The sequence below is a fragment of the Somniosus microcephalus genome, unplaced genomic scaffold (genome assembly GCF_052327205.1).
Source record: "Somniosus microcephalus isolate GS21.2 unplaced genomic scaffold, FLI_Smic_1.0 unresolved_chr1, whole genome shotgun sequence".
Taxonomy (NCBI): Eukaryota; Metazoa; Chordata; class Chondrichthyes; order Squaliformes; family Somniosidae; genus Somniosus; species Somniosus microcephalus.
The window spans coordinates 48,998,806-49,024,024 of NW_028225179.1; the positions used below are offsets into that span (position 1 = coordinate 48,998,806).

The 25,219-nt window shown below is 53.4% G+C and overlaps 1 protein-coding gene across 1 annotated transcript in view; it reads right to left on the reverse strand.

Moving 5' to 3' along the window:
* Window positions 1-25,219, reverse strand: part of LOC147094922 (sulfotransferase 1B1-like) — a 104,850-nt gene that overhangs the window by 76,119 nt on the left and 3,512 nt on the right. Inside the window, exon 3 of the mRNA XM_085974544.1 lies at window positions 10,794-10,891. Within this exon, the coding sequence (XP_085830670.1) occupies window positions 10,794-10,891 (98 nt within the window). The remainder of the gene's footprint in view (window positions 1-10,793; window positions 10,892-25,219) is intronic.

Genomic DNA, 25,219 nt, shown 5'->3' on the forward strand with positions numbered 1-25,219 from the left:
ACAGGAGCTGACACTGAGACACACACGGGCCGTACAGTACCAGACGGGAGTGAATCTTTCCCTTGTACCCACTGTGTACTGTACATGTACAGGAGCTGACACTGGGACACACACGGGCCGTACATTACCAGACGGGAGTGAATCGTTCCCTTTTACCCGCTGTGTACTGTACATGTACAGGAGCTGACACTGGGACACACACGGGCCGTACAGTACCAGACCGAAGTGAATCGTTCCCTTTTACCCGCTGTGTACTGTACATGTACAGGAGCTGACACTGAGACACACACGGGCCGTACACTACCAGACGGGAGTGAATCGTTCCCTTTTACCCGCTGTGTACTGTACATGTACAGGAGCTGACACTGAGACACACACGGGCCGTACAGTACCAGACGGGAGTGAATCGTTCCCTTTTACCCACTGTGTACTGTACATGTATAGGAGCTGAAACTGAGACACACACGGGCCATACAGTACCAGACGGGAGTGAATCGTTCCCTTTTACCCACTGTGTACTGCACATGTACAGGAGCTGACACTGAGACACACACGGGCCGTACAGTGCCAGACGGGAGTGAATCGTTCCCTTTTACCCGCTGTGTGCTGTACTTGTACAGGAGCAGACACTGAGACACACACGGACCGTACAGTACCAGATGGGAGTGAATCGTTCCCTTTTACCCGCTGTGTGCTGTACATGTACAGGAGCTGACACTGAGACACATACACACGTACAGTACCAGCCGGGAGTGAATCGTTCCCTTTTACCCGCTGTGTGCTGTACATGTACAGGAGCTGACACTGAGACACATACACACGTACAGTACCAGACGGGAGTGAATCATTCCCTTTTACCCGCTGTGTACTGAACATGTACAGGAGCTGTCACTGAGACACACACAGGCCGTACAGTACCAGACGGGAGTGAATCGTTGCCTTTTACCTGCTGTGTACTGTACATGTACAGGGGCTGACACTGAGACACACACGGGCCGTACAGTACCAGACGGGAGTGAATCGTTCCCTTTTACCCGCTGTTTACTGTACATGTACAGGAGCTGACACTGAGACACACACGGACCGTACAGTACCAAACTGGAGTGAATCGTTCCCTTTTACCCGCTGTGTACTGTACATGTACAGGAGCTGACACTGGGACACACACGGGCCGTACATTACCAGACGGGAGTGAATCGTTCCCTTTTACCCGATGTGTACTGTACATGTACAGGAGCTGACACTGGGACGCACACGGGCCGTACAGTACCAGACGGGAGTGAATCGTTCCCTTTTACCCGCTGTGTACTGTACATGTACAGGAGCTGACACTGAGACACACACGGGCCGTACAGTACCAGACAGGATTGCATCGTTCCCTTTTACCCGCTGTGTGCTGTACATGTACAGGAGCTGACACTGAGACACACACGGGCCGTACAGTACCAGACAGGAGTGAATCGTTCCCTTGTACCCACTGTGTACTGTACATGCACAGGAGCTGACACTGGGACACACACGGGCCGCACATTACCAGACGGGAGTGAATCGTTCCCTTTTACCCGCTGTGTACTGTACATGTATAGGAGCTGACACTGAGACACACACGGACCGTACAGTACCAGACTGGATTGAATCGTTCCCTTTTACCCGCTGTGTGTTGTACATGTATAGGAGCTGACACTGAGACACACACGGGCCGTACAGTGCCAGACGGGAGTGAATCGTTCCCTTTTACCCACTGTGTACTGTACATGTACAGGAGCTGACACTGAGACACACACGGACCGTACAATACCAGACGGGAGTGAATCGTTCCCTTTTACCCGTTGTGTACTGTACATGTACAGGAGCTGACACTGAGACACACACGGGCCGTACAGTGCCAGACGGGAGTGAATCGTTCCCTTTTACCCGCTGTGTGCTGTACATGTACAGGAGCAGACACTGAGACACACACGGACCGTACAGTACCAGATGGGAGTGAATCGTTCCCTTTTACCCGCTGTGTACTGTACATGTACAGGAGCTGACACTGAGACACACATGGGCTGTACAGTACCAGACGGGAGTGAATCGTCCCCTTTTACATGCTGTGTGCTGTACATGTACAGGAGCTGACACTGAGACACATACACACGTACAGTACCAGACGGGAGTGAATCGTTCCCTTTTACCCGCTGTGTACTGTACATGTACAGGAGCTGACACTGAGACACACACGTGCCGTACAGTACCAGACGGGAGTGAATCGTTCCCTTTTACCCGCTGTGTACTGAACATGTACAGGAGCTGTCACTGAGACACACAAGGGCCGTACAGTACCAGATGGGAGTGAATCGTTCCCTTTTACTCGCTGTGTACTGTACATGAACAGGAGCTGACACTGAGACACACACGGGCCATACAGTACCAGATGGGAGTGAATCATTCCCTATTACCCACTGTTTGCTGTACATGAACAGGAGCTGACACTGAGACACACACGGGCCGTACAGTACCAGACGGGAGTGAATCATTCCCTATTACCCCTGTGTACTGTACATGTACAGGAGCTGACACTGAGACACACACGGGCCGTACTGTACCAGACGGGATTGAATCGTTCCCTTTTACCCGCTGTGTGCTGTACATGTACAGGAGGTGACACTGAGACACACACGGTCCGTACAGTCCCAGACGGGAGTTAATCGTTCCCTTTTACCCGCTGTGTGCTGTACATGTACAGGAGCTGGCACTGAGACACACACGGGCCGTACAGTACCAGACGGGAGTGAATCGTTCCCTTTTCCCTGCAGTGTACTGTACATGTACAGGGGCTGACACTGAGACACACACGGGCCGTACAGTACCAGACGGGAGTGAATCGTTCCCTTTTACCCGCTGTTTACTGTACATGTAGAGGAGCTGACACTGAGACACACACGGGCCACACAGTACCAGACGGGAGTGAATCATTCCCTTTTACCCGCTGTGTACTGTACATGTACAGGAGCTGAAACTGGGACACACACGGGCCGTACAGTACCAGACGGGAGTGAATCATTCCCTTTTACCCGCTGTGCGCTGCACATGTACAGGAGCTGACACTGAGACACACACGGGCCGTACAGTTCCAGACGGGAGTGAATCGTTCCCTTTTACCCGCTGTGTACTGTACATGTACAGGAGCTGACACTGAGATATACACACGGGCCGTACAGTACCAGACGGGAGTGAATCGTTCCCTTTTACCCGCTGTGTACTGAACATGTACAGGAGCTGACACTGAGACACACACGGGCCGTACAGTACCAGACGGGAGTGAATCGTTCCCTTTTACCCGCTGTGTACTTTACATGTACAGGAGCTGACACTGGGACACACACGGGCCGTACAGTACCAAACTGGAGTGAATCGTTCCCTTTTACCCGCTGTGTACTGTACATGTTCAGGAGCTGACACTGGGACACACACGGGCCGCACATTACCAGACGGGAGTGAATCGTTCCCTTTTACCCGATGTGTACTGTACATGTACAGGAGCTGACACTGAGACGCACACGGGCCGTACAGTACCAGACGGGAGTGAATCGTTCCCTTTTACCCGCTGTGTACTGTACATGTACAGGAGCTGACACTGAGACACACACGGGCCGCACAGCACCAGACAGGATTGCATCGTTCCCTTTTACCCGCTGTGTGCTGTACATGTACAGGAGCTGACACTGAGACACACACGGGCCGTACAGTACCAGACGGGAGTGAATCGTTCCCTTGTACCCACTGTGTAATGTACATGTACAGGAGCTGACACTGGGACACACACGGGCCGTACATTACCAGACGGGAGTGAATCGTTCCCTTTTACCCGATGTGTACTGTACATGTACAGGAGCTGACACTGAGACACACACGGGCCGTACAGTACCAGACGGGAGTGAATCGTTCCCTTTTACCCGCTGTGTACTGTACATGTACAGGAGCTGACACTGGGACACACACGCGCCATACAGTACCAGACGGGAGTGAATCGTTCCCTTTTACCCACTGTGTACTGTACATGTATAGGAGCTGACACTGAGACACACACGGACCGTACAGTACCAGACTGGAGTGAATCGTTCCCTTTTACCCGCTGTGTGTTGTACATGTATAGGAGCTGACACTGAGACACACACGGGCCGTACAGTGCCAGACGGGAGTGAATCGTTCCCTTTTACCCACTGTGTACTGTACATGTATAGGAGCTGACACTGAGACACACACGGACCGTACAGTACCAGACGGGAGTGAATCATCCCCTTTTACATGCTGTGTGCTGTACATGTACAGGAGCTGACACTGAGACACATACACACGTACAGTACCAGACGGGAGTGAATCGTTCCCTTTTACCCGCTGTGTACTGTACATGTACAGGAGCTGACACTGAGACACACACGTGCCGTACAGTACCAGACGGGAGTGAATCATTCCCTTTTACCCGCTGTGCGCTGCACATGTACAGGAGCTGACACTGAGACACACACGGGCCGTACAGTTCCAGACGGGAGTGAATCGTTCCCTTTTACCCGCTGTGTACTGTACATGTACAGGAGCTGACACTGAGATATACACACGGGCCGTACAGTACCAGACGGGAGTGAATCGTTCCCTTTTACCCGCTGTGTACTGAACATGTACAGGAGCTGACACTGAGACACACACGGGCCGTACAGTACCAGACGGGAGTGAATCGTTCCCTTTTACCCGCTGTGTACTTTACATGTACAGGAGCTGACACTGGGACACACACGGGCCGTACAGTACCAAACTGGAGTGAATCGTTCCCTTTTACCCGCTGTGTACTGTACATGTTCAGGAGCTGACACTGGGACACACACGGGCCGCACATTACCAGACGGGAGTGAATCGTTCCCTTTTACCCGATGTGTACTGTACATGTACAGGAGCTGACACTGAGACGCACACGGGCCGTACAGTACCAGACGGGAGTGAATCGTTCCCTTTTACCCGCTGTGTACTGTACATGTACAGGAGCTGACACTGAGACACACACGGGCCGCACAGCACCAGACAGGATTGCATCGTTCCCTTTTACCCGCTGTGTGCTGTACATGTACAGGAGCTGACACTGAGACACACACGGGCCGTACAGTACCAGACGGGAGTGAATCGTTCCCTTGTACCCACTGTGTAATGTACATGTACAGGAGCTGACACTGGGACACACACGGGCCGTACATTACCAGACGGGAGTGAATCGTTCCCTTTTACCCGATGTGTACTGTACATGTACAGGAGCTGACACTGAGACACACACGGGCCGTACAGTACCAGACGGGAGTGAATCGTTCCCTTTTACCCGCTGTGTACTGTACATGTACAGGAGCTGACACTGGGACACACACGCGCCATACAGTACCAGACGGGAGTGAATCGTTCCCTTTTACCCACTGTGTACTGTACATGTATAGGAGCTGACACTGAGACACACACGGACCGTACAGTACCAGACTGGAGTGAATCGTTCCCTTTTACCCGCTGTGTGTTGTACATGTATAGGAGCTGACACTGAGACACACACGGGCCGTACAGTGCCAGACGGGAGTGAATCGTTCCCTTTTACCCACTGTGTACTGTACATGTATAGGAGCTGACACTGAGACACACACGGACCGTACAGTACCAGACGGGAGTGAATCATCCCCTTTTACATGCTGTGTGCTGTACATGTACAGGAGCTGACACTGAGACACATACACACGTACAGTACCAGACGGGAGTGAATCGTTCCCTTTTACCCGCTGTGTACTGTACATGTACAGGAGCTGACACTGAGACACACACGTGCCGTACAGTACCAGACGGGAGTGAATCGTTCCCTTTTACCCGCTGTGTAATGAACATGTACAGGAGCTGTCACTGAGACACACAAGGGCCGTACAGTACCAGATGGGAGTGAATCGTTCCCTTTTACTCGCTGTGTACTGTACATGAACAGGAGCTGACACTGAGACACACACGGGCCATACAGTACCAGATGGGAGTGAATCATTCCCTATTACCCACTGTGTGCTGTACATGAACAGGAGCTGACACTGAGACACACACGGGCCGTACAGTACCAGACGGGAGTGAATCATTCCCTATTACCCCTGTGTACTGTACATGTACAGGAGCTGACACTGAGACACACACGGGCCGTACTGTACCAGACGGGAGTGAATCGTTCCCTTTTACCCACTGTGTGCTGTACATGTACAGTAGCTGGCACTGAGACACACACGGTCCGTACAGTACCAGACGGGAGTGAATCGTTCCCTTTTACCTGCTGTGTGCTGTACATGTACAGGAGCTGACACTGAGACACACACGGTCCGTACAGTCCCAGACGGGAGTTAATCGTTCCCTTTTACCCGCTGTGTGCTGTACATGTACAGGAGCTGGCACTGAGACACACACGGGCCGTACAGTACCAGACGGGAGTGAATCGTTCCCTTTTCCCTGCTGTGTACTGTACATGTACAGGGGCTGACACTGAGACACACACGGGCCGTACAGTACCAGACGGGAGTGAATCGTTCCCTTTTACCCGCTGTTTACTGTACATGTAGAGGAGCTGACACTGAGACACACACGGGCCACACAGTACAAGACGGGAGTGAATCGTTCCCTTTTACCCGCTGTGTACTGTACATGTACAGGAGCTGACACTGGGACACACACGGGCCGTACAGTACCAGACGGGAGTGAATCATTCCCTTTTACCCGCTGTGCGCTGTACATGTACAGGAGCTGACACTGAGACACACACGGGCCGTACAGTTCCAGACGGGAGTGAATCGTTCCCTTTTACCCGCTGTGTGCTGTACATGTACAGGAGCTGACACTGAGATATACACACGGGCCGTACAGTACCAGACGGGAGTGAATCGTTCCCTTTTACCCGCTGTGTACTGAACATGTACAGGAGCTGACACTGAGACACACACGGGCCGTACAGTACCAGACGGGAGTGAATCGTTCCCTTTTACCCGATGTGTACTGTACATGTACAGGAGCTGACACTGAGACGCACACGGGCCGTACAGTACCAGACGGAGTGAATCGTTCCCTTTTACCCGCTGTGTACTGTACATGTACAGGAGCTGACACTGAGACACACACGGGCCGCACAGCACCAGACAGGATTGCATCGTTCCCTTTTACCCGCTGTGTGCTGTACATGTACAGGAGCTGACACTGAGACACACACGGGCCGTACAGTACCAGACGGGAGTGAATCGTTCCCTTGTACCCACTGTGTAATGTACATGTACAGGAGCTGACACTGGGACACACACGGGCCGTACATTACCAGACGGGAGTGAATCGTTCCCTTTTACCCGATGTGTACTGTACATGTACAGGAGCTGACACTGAGACACACACAGGCCGTACAGTACCAGATGGGAGTGAATCGTTCCCTTTTACCCGCTGTGTACTGTACATGTACAGGAGCTGACACTGGGACACACACGGGCCATACAGTACCAGACGGGAGTGAATCGTTCCCTTTTACCCACTGTGTACTGTACATGTATCGGAGCTGACACTGAGACACACACGGACCGTACAGTACCAGACTGGAGTGAATCGTTCCCTTTTACCCGCTGTGTGTTGTACATGTATAGGAGCTGACACTGAGACACACACGGGCCGTACAGTGCCAGACGGGAGTGAATCGTTCCCTTTTACCCACTGTGTACTGTACATGTATAGGAGCTGACACTGAGACACACACGGACCGTACAGTACCAGACGGGAGTGAATCGTCCCCTTTTACATGCTGTGTGCTGTACATGTACAGGAGCTGACACTGAGACACATACACACGTACAGTACCAGACGGGAGTGAATCGTTCCCTTTTACCCGCTGTGTACTGTACATGTACAGGAGCTGACACTGAGACACACACGTGCCGTACAGTACCAGACGGGAGTGAATCGTTCCCTTTTACCCGCTGTGTACTGAACATGTACAGGAGCTGTCACTGAGACACACAAGGGCCGTACAGTACCAGATGGGAGTGAATCGTTCCCTTTTACTCGCTGTGTACTGTACATGAACAGGAGCTGACACTGAGACACACACGGGCCATACAGTACCAGATGGGAGTGAATCATTCCCTATTACCCACTGTGTGCTGTACATGAACAGGAGCTGACACTGAGACACACACGGGCCGTACAGTACCAGACTGGAGTGAATCATTCCCTATTACCCCTGTGTACTGTACATGTACAGGAGCTGACACTGAGACACACACGGGCCGTACTGTACCAGACGGGATTGAATCGTTCCCTTTTACCCGCTGTGTGCTGTACATGTACAGGAGCTGACACTGAGACACACACGGGCTGTACAGTACCAGACGGGAGTGAATCGTTCCCTTTTACCCGCTGTGTGCTGTACATGTACAGTAGCTGGCACTGAGACACACACGGTCCGTACAGTACCAGACGGGAGTGAATCGTTCCCTTTTACCTGCTGTGTGCTGTACATGTACAGGAGCTGACACTGAGACACACACGGTCCGTACAGTCCCAGACGGGAGTTAATCGTTCCCTTTTACCCGCTGTGTGCTGTACATGTACAGGAGCTGGCACTGAGACACACACGGGCCGTACAGTACCAGACGGGAGTGAATCGTTCCCTTTTCCCTGCTGTGTACTGTACATGTACAGGGGCTGACACTGAGACACACACGGGCCGTACAGTACCAGACGGGAGTGAATCGTTCCCTTTTACCCGCTGTTTACTGTACATGTAGAGGAGCTGACACTGAGACACACACGGGCCACACAGTACAAGACAGGAGTGAATCGTTCCCTTTTACCCGCTGTGTACAGTACATGTACAGGAGCTGACACTGGGACACACACGGGCCGTACAGTACCAGACGGGAGTGAATCATTCCCTTTTACCCGCTGTGCGCTGTACATGTACAGGAGCTGACACTGAGACACACACGGGCCGTACAGTTCCAGACGGGAGTGAATCGTTCCCTTTTACCCGCTGTGTACTGTACATGTACAGGAGCTGACACTGAGATATACACACGGGCCGTACAGTACCAGACGGGAGTGAATCGTTCCCTTTTGCCCGCTGTGTACTTTACATGTACAGGAGCTGACACTGGGACACACACGGGCCGTACAGTACCAAACTGGAGTGAATCGTTCCCTTTTACCCGCTGTGTACTGTACATGTACAGGAGCTGACACTGGGACACACACGGGCCGCACAGCACCAGACAGGATTGCATCGTTCCCTTTTACCCGCTGTGTGCTGTACATGTACAGGAGCTGACACTGAGACACACACGGGCCGTACAGTACCAGACGGGAGTGAATCGTTCCCTTTTACCCGATGTGTACTGTACATGTACAGGAGCTGACACTGAGACACACACGGGCCGTACAGTACCAGACGGGAGTGAATCGTTCCCTTTTACCCGCTGTGTACTGTACATGTACAGGAGCTGACACTGGGACACACACGGGCCATACAGTACCAGACGGGAGTGAATCGTTCCCTTTTACCCACTGTGTACTGTACATGTATAGGAGCTGACACTGAGACACACACGGGCCGTACAGTACCAGACGGCAGTGAATCGTTCCCTTTTACCCGCTGTGTACTGTACATGTACAGGACCTGACACTGAGACACACACGGGCCGTACAGTACCAGACGGGAGTGAATCGTTCCCTTTTACCCGCTGTGTACTGTACATGTACTGGAGCTGACACTGAGACACACACGTGCCGTACAGTACCGGACGGGAGTGAATCGTTCCCTTTTACCCGCTGTGTACTGTACATGTACTGGAGCTGACACTGAGACACACACGGGCCGCACAGCACCAGACGGGAGTGAATCGTTCCCTTTTACCCGCTGTGTACTGTACATGTACTGGAGCTGACACTGAGACACACACGGGCCGTACAGTACCAGACGGGAGTGAATCGTTCCCTTTTACCCGCTGTGTACTGTACATGTACTGGAGCTGACACTGAGACACACACGGGCCGTACAGTACCAGACGGGAGTGAATCGTTCCTTTTTACCCACTGTGTACTGTACATGTACAGGAGCTCACACTGAGACACACACGGGCCGTACAGTACCAGACGGGAGTGAATCGTTCCCTTTTACCCGCTGTGTACTGTACATGTGCAGGAGCTGACACTGAGACACACATGGGCCGTACAGTACCAGACGGCAGTGAATCGTTCCCTTTTACCCACTGTGTACTGTACATGTACAGGAGCTCACACTGAGACACACACGGGCCATACAGTACCAGACGGGAGTGAATCGCTCCCTTTTACCCGCTGTGTGCTGTACATGTACTGGAGCTGACACTGAGACACACACGTGCCGTACAGTACCAGACGGGAGTGAATCGTTCCCTTTTCCCTGCTGTGTACTGTACATGTACAGGAGCTCACACTGAGACACACACGGGCTGTACAGTACCAGACGGCAGTGAATCGTTCCCTTTTACCCGCTGTGTGCTGTACATGTACTGGAGCTGACACTGAGACACACACGGGCCGTACAGTACCAGACGGGAGTGAATCGCTCCCTTTTACCCGCTGTGTGCTGTACATGTACAGGAGCTGACACTGAGACATACACACACGTACAGTACCAGACGGGAGTGAATCGCTCCCTTTTACCCGCTGTGTGCTGTACATGTACAGGAGCTGACACTGAGACATACACACACGTACAGTACCATGCAAGATTTAATCCTTACCTTGCATTTCTGTTCCAGGAAAGACTTGGGCAGGAGTTGAAAGGGAAGATGTGTTTTAATCACTTTTGGCGATGGTAGATTTGCAAGGAGTTCAAGTCCTATAAAAAGAGAGGTTGTACGTGGATCTCAGTTCACTGGTCCTAAACTGTCCTGTTTCGATTTTAGTTGGGTAAGGGTCTCGAGGGATATGGGGCAATGGTGAGTAAATGGGTTTGAGGTACAGATCAGCCACGATCTGATTGAATGGCGAAGCATGCTCGAAGGACTGAATGGCCTCCTCCTGTTGCTGTGTACCAGGCTCGAGGGGCTGAATGGGCCTCCTCCTGTTGCTGTGTACCAGGCTCAAGTGGGCTGAATGGGCCTCCTCCTGTTCCTGTGTAACAGGCTCGAGGGGCTGAATGGCCTCCTCCTGTTCCATTGTACCAGGCTCGAGGGGGCTGAGTGGGCCTCCTCCTGTTCCTGTGTAACAGGCTCGAGGGGCTGAATGGCCTCCTCCTGTTTTGTGTAACAGGCTCGAGGGGCTGAATGGCCTCCTCCTGTTCCTACTGTAACAGGCTTGAGGGGCTGAATGGCCTCCTCCTGTTCCTACTGTAACAGGCTCGAGGGGCTGAATGGCCTCCTCCTGTTCCTGTGTAATAGGCTCGAGGGGCTGAATGGCCTCCTCCTGTTCCTGTGTAACAGGCTCGAGGGGCTGAATGGCCTGCTCCTGTTCCTGTGTAACAGGCTCGAGGGGCTGAATGGCCTCCTCCTGTTCCTGTGTAACAGGCTCGAGGGGCTGAATGGCCTCCTCCTGTTCCTGTGTAACAGGCTCGAGGGTGCTGAATGGCCTCCTCCTGTTCCTGTGTAACAGGCTCGAGGGGGCTGAATGGCCTCCTCCTATTCCTGTGTAACAGGCTCGAGGTGACTGAATGGGCCTCCTCCTGTTCTTGTGTAACAGGCTCGAAGGGCTGAATGGCCTCCTCCTCTTTCCAGCGCATCACCGTGTTAGAGTCATGGGGCCTAGAAATTGGGTTTTGGCTTAGCCAGGGCTTTAGCGCCAGAAATTAGTGCCGGCGCTAAGTTCCCTGCGCGCGCCAAAAATTCAGTGGCGCCGCGCCCAAACGGCTGCCGGCGCTACTGAAGGGTCTTAGCGCCTGGAAAAGGGCGCTAACTGCCGTTTCGCGCCGGAATTCTGGCGCTGCGGCACCCGATGCGGTGCGGCAGGCTGGGGACGTGCAGGCCTCCTCCTTCCGTTAAGGAGGAGCTGCCTGCACCCGGCCGCGGCCCGCGCAAATCTGCTTAAAAATGAGCCCGGCACCTCGGACAAGTGCCGGGCTTGCATCTGTTCCGGGGGGGGGCGGAGAGAAGTCCGGGGAGGGAGCTGCGGGCAGGCGGCCGGCGGGAAAGCGGCCGGCCGCCGCGGGGCCTTTAATGCGCCGGCGCTAACTGCAATAAGGCACCTCTGACAAAACGCTGGTTGCGGCTGCCACGGGCGAGGCGGCCGCAACTCAATTTCGGAGTTCGGGCGGGTTACCACGGCAACCGGGACGCTGCGCACACCGATGACGTCATCGGTGCCGGCGCAGCGCTACCGGAGCAACGCCGATTTAGGGCCCCAGGGAATTTCACTACTGGCCATAACTCCGGCGCAAGGCCCTCTAGCGCCTCAAATGAGGCGCTAAGGCTACTGAATTTTCAGCCGATAGAGTCATAGAGTTTTACAGCACAGAAAGAGGCCCTTCGGCCCATCGTGTCTGCGCCGCCCATCCATCCCTGTCCAGTCTAATCCCATTTTCCAGCATTTGGTCCATAGCCTTGTATGCAATGGCATTTCAAGTGCTCATCCAAATGCTTCTTGAATGTTGTGAGGGTTCCTGCCTCTACCACCCTTTCAGGCATTGAGTTCCACATTCCAACCACCCTCTGGGTGAAAAAGTTCCTCCTCAAATCCCCTCTAAATCTCCTGCCCCTTACCCTGAATCTATGCCCCCTTGTTATTGACCCCCCTACTAAGGGAAAAAGTTCCTCTTTATCTACCCTATCTATGCCCCTCATCATTTTGTACACCTCAATCAGGTCCCCCTCAGCCTTCTCTGCTCCAAGGAAAACAACCCCAGCCTGTCCAGCCTCTCTTCATAGCTGAGGCGCTCCATCCCAGGTAACATCCTGGTGAATCTTCTCTGCACCCTCTCCAAAGCAATCACATCCTTCCTATAGTGAGGCGACCAGAACTGCACACAGTACTCCAGCTGTGGCCTCACCAGCGTTTTGTACAGCTCCATCATAACCTCCCTGCTCTTATATTCTATGCCTCGGCTAATGAAGGCAAGTATCCCATATGCCTTTTTAACCACCTTATCTACCTGTTCCGCTGCCTTCAGGGATCTATGTACATGTACACCAAGGTCCCTCTGACCCTCTGTACTTCCTAGGGTCCTACCACACATTGTGTATTCCCTTGCCTTATTTGTCCGTCCAAAATGCATCACCTCGCACTTTTCAGGGTTAAATTCCATTTGCCACTTTTCCGCCCATCTGACCAACCCGTTTATATCGTCCTGTAGCCGGAGGCTTTCCTCCTCGCAATTTACCACCCCACCAATTTTCGTGTCATCTGCGAACTTACTGATCATACCTTTTACATTCTCATCCAAATCATTTATGTAGATCACGAACAACAAGGGACCCAGCACCGATCCCTGAGGTACCCCACTGGACACAGGCTTCCAGTCACAAAAGCAACCTTCAACCATCACCCTCTGCCTCCTGCCACTCAGCCAGTTTAGGATCCAACGCGCCAAGGCACCCTGGATCCCATGGGCTCTTACCTTCTTGACCAGTCTCCTATGCGGGACTTTGTCAAAAGCTTTACTGAAGTCCATGTAAACCACATCCACAGCATTTCCCTCATCCACACACCTAGTCACCCCCTCGAAAAATTCGATCAGATTTGTCAGACATGATTTACCCTTGACAAAGCCATGCTGACTATCCCCGATTAATCCTTGCCTCTCCAAGTGGAGATTAATTTTGTCCCTCAGAATTTTTTCCAATAATTTCCCCACCACAGATGTTAGACTCACTGGCCTGTAATTCCCTGGTTTATCCCTGCTACCCTTCTTGAATAGGCATGTGTCCAGGTACGATGTAATACTTTTAGCTACACTAACTGTAGATGAAAAATGGCAGCATTTTGCGCACAGCAAGATCCCAGCCTTCAGTTCATGTGCATTTGGTTGAGGGAGGGATATGAGTGAACCCCCCGGTTATATAATCCAATAGTGTTGTGGGATCTAATTTCCCACCAGTGGGGGCAGACAGGGCTTTCGGTTTAACACCTCATCCGAAAGAAGGCACCTCTAACAGTGCGGCGCTCCCTCAGTACTGCATCTCTAACAGGGCAGCCCGCCCTCAGTACTGCACCTCAGACAGTGCGGCGCTCCCTCAGTACTGCCCCTCCGACAGTGCAGAGCTCCCTCAGTACTGCCCCTCTGACAGTGCAGCGCTCCCTCAGTACTGCCCCTCCGACAGTGCGGCGCTCCCTCAGTACTGCCCCTCCGACAGTGCAGAGCTCCCTCAGTACTGCCCCTCTGACAGTGCAGCGCTCCCTCAGTACTCCTCCTCCGACAGTGCGGCGCTCCCTCAGTACTGCCCCTCTGACAGTGCAGCGCTCCCTCAGTACTCCTCCTCCGACAGTGCAGCGCTCCCTCAGTACTGCCCCTCCGACAGTGCAGCCCTCCCTCAGTACTGCCCCTCCGACAGTGCAGCGCTCCCTCAGTACTGACCCTCCGACAGTGCGGCGCTCCCTCAGTACTGCACCTCTAACAGTGCAGCGCTCCCGCAGTACTGCCCCTCCGACAGTGCAGCACACCCTCAGTAATGCCCCCTCCAACAGTGCAGCCCTCCCTCAGTACTGCACCTCCAACAGTGCATCGCTCCCTCAGTACTGACCCTCCGACAGTGCAGAACTCCCTCAGTACTGCCCCTCCAACAGTGCAGCCCTCCCTCAGTACTGTCCCTCTGACAGTGCAGCCCTCCCTCACTACTGCATCTTCAACAGTGCAGCGCTCCCTCAGTAGTGCCCCTCCGACAGTGCAGCGCTCCCTCAGTACTGCCCCTCCGACAGTGCGGCGCTCCCTCAGTACTGCCCCTCCGACAGTGCGGCGCTCCCTCAGTACTGCCCCTCCGACAGTGCGGCGCTCCCTCAGTACTGCATCTCCAACAGTGCAGCGCTCCCTCAGTAGTGCCCCTCCGACAGTGCAGCGCTCACTCAGTACTGCCCCTCCGACAGTGCGGCACTCCCTCAGTACTGCCCCTCCGACAGTGCACCGCTCCCTCAGTACTGAGCCTCCGACAGTGCAGCGCTCCCTCAGTACTGACCCTCCGACAGTGCGGCACTCCCTCAGTACTGCCCCTCCGACAGTGCGGCGCTCCCTCAGTACTGCCCCTCCGACAGTGCGGCGCTCCCTCAGTACTGCATCTCCAACAGTGCAGCGCTTCCTCAGTACTGCCCCTCTGACAGTGCAACACTCCCTCAGTACTGCCCTTCCGACAGTGCAACACTCCCTCAGTACTGCCCCTCCGACAGTGCAGCGCTCCCTCAGTACTGACCCTCCGACAGTGCGGCGCTCCCTCAGTACTGCCCCTCCGACACTGCAGCACTCCCTCAGTGCTGTCCCTCCGACAGTGCAGCGCTCCCTCAGTACTGACGCTCCGACAGTGCGGCGCTCCCTCATTACTGACCCTCCGACAGTGCGGCGCTCCCTCAGTACTGCCCCACCGACAGTGCAGCCCTCCCTCAGTACTGCCCCTCCGACAGTGCGGCACTCCCTCAGTACTGTCCCTCCGACAGTGCGGCGCTTCCTCAGTACTGCCCCTCCGACAGTGCAGCGCTCCCTCAGTACTGACCCTCCGACAGTGCGGCGCTTCCTCAGTACTGCCCCTCCGACCGTGCGGCGCTCCCTCAGTACTACCCCTCCGACAGTGCAGCGCTGCCTCAGTACTACCCCTCCGACAGTGCAGCGCTCACTCAGAACTGCCCCTCCGACAGTGCGGCGCTCCCTCAGTACTGCCCCCCGACAGTGCAGCGCTCACTCAGTACTGCCCCTCCAACAGTGCAGCGCTCCCTCAGTACTGCCCCTCCGACAGTGCGGCGCTCCCTCAGTTGTGCCCCTCCGACAGTGCGCCGCTCCCTCAGCATTGCCCCTCCGACAGTGCAGCGCTCCCTCAGTACTGCCCATCCGACTGTGCGGCGCTCCCTCAGTACTACCCCTCCGACAGTGCAGCGCTGCCTCAGTACTGCCCCTCCGACAGTGCAGCGTTAACTCAGTACTGCCCATCCGACTGTGCGGCGCTCCCTCAGTACTACCCCTCCGACAGTGCAGCGCTCCCTCAGTACTGCCCCTCCGACAGTGCGGCGCTCCCTCAGTACTGCACCTCCGACAGTGCAGCGCTCCCTCAGTACTGCCCATCCGACTGTGCGGCGCTCCCTCAGTACTACCCCTCCGACAGTGCAGCGCTCCCTCAGTACTGCCCCTCCGACAGTGCGGCGCTCCCTCAGTACTGCACCTCCAACAGTGCAGCGCTCCCTCAGTACTGCCCTTCCGAGAGTGCAGCGCTCCCTCAATTACTGCCACTCCGACAGTGCGGCACTCCCTCAGTACTGACCCTCTGACAGTGCAGCACTCCCTCAGTACTGCCCCTCCGACAGTGCAGCCCTCCCTCGGTACCTGCCCTGGGAGTGTTTGATGGGACAGTGTAGAGGGAGCTTTACTCTGTATCTAACCCGTGCTGTACCTGCTCTGGGAGTGTTTGATGGGACAGTGTAGAGGGAGCTTTACTCTGTATCTAACCCGTGCTGTAACTGCTCTGGGAGTGTTTGATGGGACAGTGTAGAGGGAGCTTTACTCTGTATCTAACCCGTGCTGTACCTGCCCTGGGAGTGTTTGATGGGACAGTGTAGAGGGAGCTTTACTCTGTATCTAACCCGTGCTGTAACTGCTCTGGGAGTGTTTGATGGGACAGTGTAGAGGGAGCTTTACTCTGTATCTAACCCGTGCTGTACCTGCTCTGGGAGTGTTTGATGGGGCAGTGTAGAGGGAGCTTTACTCTGTATCTAACCCGTGCTGTACCTGCTCTGGGAGTGTTTGATGGGGCAGTGTAGAGGGAGCTTTACTCTGTATCTAACCCGTGCTGTACCTGCTCTGGGAGTGTTTGATGGGACAGTGTAGAGGGAGCTTTACTCTGTATCTAACCCGTGCTGTAACTGCTCTGGGAGTGTTTGATGGGACAGTGTAGAGGGAGCTTTACTCTGTATCTAACCCGTGCTGTACCTGCCCTGGGAGTGTTTGATGGGACAGTGTAGAGGGAGCTTTACTCTGTATCTAACCCGTGCTGTAACTGCTCTGGGAGTGTTTGATGGGACAGTGTAGAGGGAGCTTTACTCTGTATCTAACCCGTGCTGTACCTGCTCTGGGAGTGTTTGATGGGGCAGTGTAGAGGGAGCTTTACTCTGTATCTAACCCGTGCTGTACCTGCTCTGGGAGTGTTTGATGGGGCAGTGTAGAGGGAGCTTTACTCTGTATCTAACCCGTGCTGTACCTGCTCTGGGAGTGTTTGATGGGACAGTGTAGAGGGAGCTTTACTCTGTATCTAACCCGTGCTGTAACTGCTCTGGGAGTGTTTGATGGGACAGTGTAGAGGGAGCTTTACTCTGTATCTAACCCGTGCTGTACCTGCCCTGGGAGTGTTTGATGGGACAGTGTAGAAGGAGCTTTACTCTGTATCTAACCCGTGCTGTACATGCCCTGGGAGTGTTTGATGGGGCAGTATAGAGGGAGCTTTACTCTGTATCTAAACCATGCTGCACCTGCCCTGGGAGTGTTTGATGGGACAGTGTAGAGGGAGCTTTACTCTGTATCTAACCCGTGCTGTACCTGTCCTGGGAGTGTTTGATGGGACAGTGTAGAGGGAGCTTTACTCTGTATCTAAACCATGCTGTACCTGTCCTGGGAGTGTTTGATGGGACAGTGTAGAGGGAGCTTTACTCTGTATCTAACCCGTGCTGTACATGCCCTGGGAGTGTTTGATGGGACAGTGTAGAGGGAGCTTTACTCTGTATCTAAACCATGCTGCACCTGCCCTGGGAGTGTTTGATGGGACAGTGTAGAGGGAGCTTTACTCTGTATCTAACCCGTGCTGTACCTGCCCTGGGAGTGTTTGATGGGACAATGTAGAGGGAGCTTTACTCTGTATCTAACCCGTGCTGTAACTGCTCTGGGAGTGTTTGATGGGACAGTGTAGAGGGAGCTTTACTCTGTATCTAACCCGTGCTGTACCTGCCCTGGGAGTGTTTGATGGGACAGTGTAGAGGGAGCTTTACTCTGTATCTAACCCGTGCTGTAACTGCTCTGGGAGTGTTTGATGGGACAGTGTAGAGGGAGCTTTACTCTGTATCTAACCCGTGCTGTACCTGCTCTGGGAGTGTTTGATGGGGCAGTGTAGAGGGAGCTTTACTCTGTATCTAACCCGTGCTGTACCTGCTCTGGGAGTGTTTGATGGGGCAGTGTAGAGGGAGCTTTACTCTGTATCTAACCCGTGCTGTACCTGCTCTGGGAGTGTTTGATGGGACAGTGTAGAGGGAGCTTTACTCTGTATCTAACCCGTGCTGTAACTGCTCTGGGAGTGTTTGATGGGACAGTGTAGAGGGAGCTTTACTCTGTATCTAACCCGTGCTGTACCTGCCCTGGGAGTGTTTGATGGGACAGTGTAGAAGGAGCTTTACTCTGTATCTAACCCGTGCTGTACATGCCCTGGGAGTGTTTGATGGGGCAGTATAGAGGGAGCTTTACTCTGTATCTAAACCATGCTGCACCTGCCCTGGGAGTGTTTGATGGGACAGTGTAGAGGGAGCTTTACTCTGTATCTAACCCGTGCTGTACATGCCCTGGGAGTGTTTGATGGGACAGTGTAGAGGGAGCTTTACTCTGTATCTAACCCGTGCTGTACCTGCCCTGGGAGTGTTTGATGGGACAGTGTAGAGGGAGCTTTACTCTGTATCTAACCCGTGCTGTACCTGTCCTGGGAGTGTTTGATGGGACAGTGTAGAGGGAGCTTTACTCTGTATCTAAACCATGCTGTACCTGTCCTGGGAGTGTTTGATGGGACAGTGTAGAGGGAGCTTTACTCTGTATCTAACCCGTGCTGTACATGCCCTGGGAGTGTTTGATGGGACAGTGTAGAGGGAGCTTTACTCTGTATCTAAACCATGCTGCACCTGCCCTGGGAGTGTTTGATGGGACAGTGTAGAGGGAGCTTTACTCTGTATCTAACCCGTGCTGTACCTGTCCTGGGAGTGTTTGATGGGACAGTGTAGAGGGAGCTTTACTCTGTATCTAAACCGTGCTGTACCTGTCCTGGGAGTGTTTGATGGGACAGTGTAGAGGGAGCTTTACTCTGTATCTAACCCGTGCTGTACATGCCCTGGGAGTGTTTGATGGGACAGTGTAGAGGGAGCTTTACTCTGTATCTAAACCATGCTGCACCTGCCCTGGGAGTGTTTGATGGGACAGTGTAGAGGGAGCTTTACTCTGTATCTAACCCGTGCTGTACATGCCCTGGGAGTGTTTGATGGGACAGTGTAGAGGGAGCTTTACTCTGTATCTAACCCGTGCTGTACCTGCCCTGGGAGTGTTTGATGGGACAGTGTAGAGGGAGCTTTACTCTGTATCTAACCCGTGCTGTACCTGTCCTGGGAGTGTTTGATGGGACAGTGTAGAGGGAGCTTTACTCTGTATCTAAACCATGCTGTACCTGTCCTGGGAGTGTTTGATGGGACAGTGTAGAGGGAGCTTTACTCTGTATCTAACCCATGCTGTACCTGCCCTGGGAGTGTTTGATGGGACAGTGTGGAGGGAGCTTTACTCTGTATCTAACCCGTGCTGTACCTGCCCTGGGAGTGTTTGATGGGACAGTGTAGAGGGAGCTTTACTCTGTATCTAACCCGTGCTGTACATGCCCTGGGAGTGTTTGATGGGACAGTGTAGAGGGAGCTTTACTCTGTATCTAAACCATGCTGCACCTGCCCTGGGAGTGTTTGATGGGACAGTGTAGAGGGAGCTTTACTCTGTATCTAACCCGTGCTGTACCTGCCCTGAGAGTGTTTGATGGGACAGTGTAGAGGGAGCTTTACTCTGTATCTAAACCATGCTGCACCTGCCCTGGGAGTGTTTGATGGGACAGTGTAGAGGGAGCTTTACTCTGTATCTAACCCGTGCTGTACCTGCCCTGGGAGTGTTTGACGGGACAGTGTAGAGGGAGCTTTACTCTGTATCTAACCCGTGCTGTACCTGCCCTGGGAGTGTTTGATGGGACAGTGTAGAGGGAGCTTTACTCTGTATCTAACCCGTGCTGTACCTGCCCTGGGAGTGTTTGATGGGACAGTGTCGAGGGAGCTTTACTCTGTATCTAACCCGTGCTGTACCTGCCCTGGGAGTGTTTGATGGGACAGTGTAGAGGGAGCTTTACTCTGTATCTAACCCGTGCTGTACCTGCCCTGGGAGTGTTTGATGGGACAATGTAGAGTGAGCTTTACTCTGTATCTAAACCGTGCTGTACCTGCCCTGGGAGTGTTTGACGGGACAGTGTAGAGGGAGCTTTACTCTGTATCTAACCCGTGCTGTACCTGCCCTGGGAGTGTTTGATGAGACAGTGTAGAGGGAGCTTTACTCTGTATCTAACCCGAGCTGTACCTGCCCTGGGAGTGTTTGATGGGACAGTGTAGAGGGAGCTTTACTCTGTATCTAACCCGTGCTGTACCTGCCCTGGGAGTGTTTGATGGGACAGTGTAGAGGGAGCTTTACTCTGCATCTAACCCGTGCTGTACCTGCCCTGGGAGTGTTTGATGGGACAGTGTAGAGGGAGATTTACTCTGTATCTAACCCGTGCTGTACCTGCCCTGGGAGTGTTTGATGGGACAGTGTAGAGGGAGCTTTACTCTGTATCTAACCCGTGCTGTACCTGCCCTGGGAGTGTTTGATGGGACAATGTAGAGTGAGCTTTACTCTGTATCTAAACCGTGCTGTACCTGCCCTGGGAGTGTTTGACGGGACAGTGTAGAGGGAGCTTTACTCTGTATCTAACCCGTGCTGTACCTGCCCTGGGAGTGTTTGATGAGACAGTGTAGAGGGAGCTTTACTCTGTATCTAACCCGAGCTGTACCTGCCCTGGGAGTGTTTGATGGGACAGTGTAGAGGGAGCTTTACTCTGTATCTAACCCGTGCTGTACCTGCCCTGGGAGTGTTTGATGGGACAGTGTAGAGGGAGCTTTACTCACTATCTAACCCGTGCTGTACCTGCCCTGGGAGTGTTTGATGGGACAGTGTAGAGGGAGATTTACTCTGTATCTAACCCGTGCTGTACCTGCCCCGGGAGTGTTTGATGGGGCAGTGTAGAGGGAGCTTTACTGTGTATCTAACCCGTGCTGTACCTGCCCTGGGAGTGTTTGATGGGACAGTGTAGAGGGAGCTTTACTCTGTATCTAACCCGTGCTGTACCAGCCCTGGGAGTGTTTGATGGGACGGTGTAGAGGGAGCTTTACTCTGTATCTAACCCGTGCTGTACCTGCCCCGGGAGTGTTTGATGGGACAGTGTAGAGGGCGCTTTACTCTGTATCTAACCCGTGCTGTACGTGCCCTGGGAGTGTTTGATGGGACAGTGTAGAGGGAGCTTTACTCTGTATCTAACCCGTGCTGTACCTGCCCTGGGAGTGTTTGATGGGACAGTGTAGAGGGAGCTTTACTCTGTATCTAACCCGTGCTGTACCTGCCCTGGGAGTGTTTGATGGGACAGTGTAGAGGGAGCTTTACTCTGTATCTAACCCGTGCTGTACCTGCCCTGGGAGTGTTTGATGGGACAGTGTAGAGGGAGCTTTACTCTGTATATAACCCATGCTGTACCTGCCCTGGGAGTGTTTGATGAGACAGTGTAGAGGGAGCTTTACTCTGTATCTAACCCGTGCTGTACCTGCCCTGGGAGTGTTTGATGGGACAGTGTAGAGGGAGCTTTACTCACTATCTAACCCGTGCTGTACCTGCCCTGGGAGTGTTTGATGGGACAGTGTAGAGGGAGATTTACTCTGTATCTAACCCGTGCTGTACCTGCCCCGGGAGTGTTTGATGGGGCAGTGTAGAGGGAGCTTTACTGTGTATCTAACCCGTGCTGTACCTGCCCTGGGAGTGTTTGATGGGACAGTGTAGAGGGAGCTTTACTCTGTATCTAACCCGTGCTGTACCAGCCCTGGGAGTGTTTGATGGGACGGTGTAGAGGGAGCTTTACTCTGTATCTAACCCGTGCTGTACCTGCCCCGGGAGTGTTTGATGGGACAGTGTAGAGGGCGCTTTACTCTGTATCTAACCCGTGCTGTACGTGCCCTGGGAGTGTTTGATGGGACAGTGTAGAGGGAGCTTTACTCTGTATCTAACCCGTGCTGTACCTGCCCTGGGAGTGTTTGATGGGACAGTGTAGAGGGAGCTTTACTCTGTATCTAACCCGTGCTGTACCTGCCCTGGGAGTGTTTGATGGGACAGTGTAGAGGGAGCTTTACTCTGTATCTAACCCGTGCTGTACCTGCCCTGGGAGTGTTTGATGGGACAGTGTAGAGGGAGCTTTACTCTGTATCTAACCCGTGCTGTACCTGCCCTGGGAGTGTTTGATGGGACAGTGTTGAGGGAGCTTTACTCTGTATCTAACCCATGCTGTACCTGCCCTGGGAGTGTTTGATGAGACAGTGTAGAGGGAGCTTTACTCTGTATCTAACCCGTGCTGTACCTGCCCTGGGAGTGTTTGATGGGACAGTGTAGAGGGAGCTTTACTCTGTATCTAACCCGTGCTGTACCTGCCCTGGGAGTGTTTGATGGGACAGTGTAGAGGGAGCTTTACTCTGTATCTAACCCGTGCTGTACCTGCCCTGGGAGTGTTTGATGGGACAGTGTAGAGGGAGCTTTACTCTGTATCTAACCCGTGCTGTACCTGCTCTGGGAGTGTTTGATGGGACAGTGTAGAGGGAGCTTTACTCTGTATCTAACCCGTGCTGTACCTGCCCTGGGAGTGTTTGATGGGACAGTGTAGAGGGAGCTTTACTCTGTATCTAACCCGTGCTGTACCTGCCCTGGGAGTGTTTGATGGGACAGTGTAGAGGGAGCTTTACTCTGTATCTAACCCCGTGCTGTACCTGCTCTGGGAGTGTTTGATGGGACAGTGTAGAGGGAGCTTTACTCTGTATCTAACCCGTGCTGTACCTGCCCTGGGAGTGTTTGATGGGACAGTGTAGAGGAAGCTTGACTCTGTATCTAACCCCGTGCTGTACCTGCTCTGGGAGTGTTTGATGGGGCAGTGTAGAGGGAGCTTTACTCTGTATCTAACCCGTGCTGTACCTGCCCTGGGAGTGTTTGATGGGACAGTGTAGAGGGAGCTTTACTCTGTATCTAACCCGTGCTGTACCTGCCCTGGGAGTGTTTGATGGGACAGTGTAGAGGGAGCTTTACTCTGTATCTAACCCATGCTGTACCTGCCCTGGGAGTGTTTGATGGGACAGTGTAGAGGGAGCTTTACTCTGTATCTAACCCGTGCTGTACCTGCCCTGGGAGTGTTTGATGGGACAGTGTAGAGGGAGCTTTACTCTGTATCTAACCCGTGCTGTACCAGCCCTGGGAGTGTTTGATGGGACGGTGTAGAGGGAGCTTTACTCTGTATCTAACCCGTGCTGTACCTGCCCCGGGAGTGTTTGATGGGACAGTGTAGAGGGCGCTTTACTCTGTATCTAACCCGTGCTGTACGTGCCCTGGGAGTGTTTGATGGGACAGTGTAGAGGGAGCTTTACTCTGTATCTAACCCGTGCTGTACCTGCCCTGGGAGTGTTTGATGGGACAGTGTAGAGGGAGCTTTACTCTGTATCTAACCCGTGCTGTACCTGCCCTGGGAGTGTTTGATGGGACAGTGTAGAGGGAGCTTTACTCTGTATCTAACCCGTGCTGTACCTGCCCTGGGAGTGTTTGATGGGACAGTGTAGAGGGAGCTTTACTCTGTATATAACCCATGCTGTACCTGCCCTGGGAGTGTTTGATGAGACAGTGTAGAGGGAGCTTTACTCTGTATCTAACCCGTGCTGTACCTGCCCTGGGAGTGTTTGATGGGACAGTGTAGAGGGAGCTTTACTCACTATCTAACCCGTGCTGTACCTGCCCTGGGAGTGTTTGATGGGACAGTGTAGAGGGAGATTTACTCTGTATCTAACCCGTGCTGTACCTGCCCCGGGAGTGTTTGATGGGGCAGTGTAGAGGGAGCTTTACTGTGTATCTAACCCGTGCTGTACCTGCCCTGGGAGTGTTTGATGGGACAGTGTAGAGGGAGCTTTACTCTGTATCTAACCCGTGCTGTACCAGCCCTGGGAGTGTTTGATGGGACGGTGTAGAGGGAGCTTTACTCTGTATCTAACCCGTGCTGTACCTGCCCCGGGAGTGTTTGATGGGACAGTGTAGAGGGCGCTTTACTCTGTATCTAACCCGTGCTGTACGTGCCCTGGGAGTGTTTGATGGGACAGTGTAGAGGGAGCTTTACTCTGTATCTAACCCGTGCTGTACCTGCCCTGGGAGTGTTTGATGGGACAGTGTAGAGGGAGCTTTACTCTGTATCTAACCCGTGCTGTACCTGCCCTGGGAGTGTTTGATGGGACAGTGTAGAGGGAGCTTTACTCTGTATCTAACCCGTGCTGTACCTGCCCTGGGAGTGTTTGATGGGACAGTGTAGAGGGAGCTTTACTCTGTATCTAACCCGTGCTGTACCTGCCCTGGGAGTGTTTGATGGGACAGTGTTGAGGGAGCTTTACTCTGTATCTAACCCATGCTGTACCTGCCCTGGGAGTGTTTGATGAGACAGTGTAGAGGGAGCTTTACTCTGTATCTAACCCGTGCTGTACCTGCCCTGGGAGTGTTTGATGGGACAGTGTAGAGGGAGCTTTACTCTGTATCTAACCCGTGCTGTACCTGCCCTGGGAGTGTTTGATGGGACAGTGTAGAGGGAGCTTTACTCTGTATCTAACCCGTGCTGTACCTGCCCTGGGAGTGTTTGATGGGACAGTGTAGAGGGAGCTTTACTCTGTATCTAACCCGTGCTGTACCTGCTCTGGGAGTGTTTGATGGGACAGTGTAGAGGGAGCTTTACTCTGTATCTAACCCGTGCTGTACCTGCCCTGGGAGTGTTTGATGGGACAGTGTAGAGGGAGCTTTACTCTGTATCTAACCCGTGCTGTACCTGCCCTGGGAGTGTTTGATGGGACAGTGTAGAGGGAGCTTTACTCTGTATCTAACCCCGTGCTGTACCTGCTCTGGGAGTGTTTGATGGGACAGTGTAGAGGGAGCTTTACTCTGTATCTAACCCGTGCTGTACCTGCC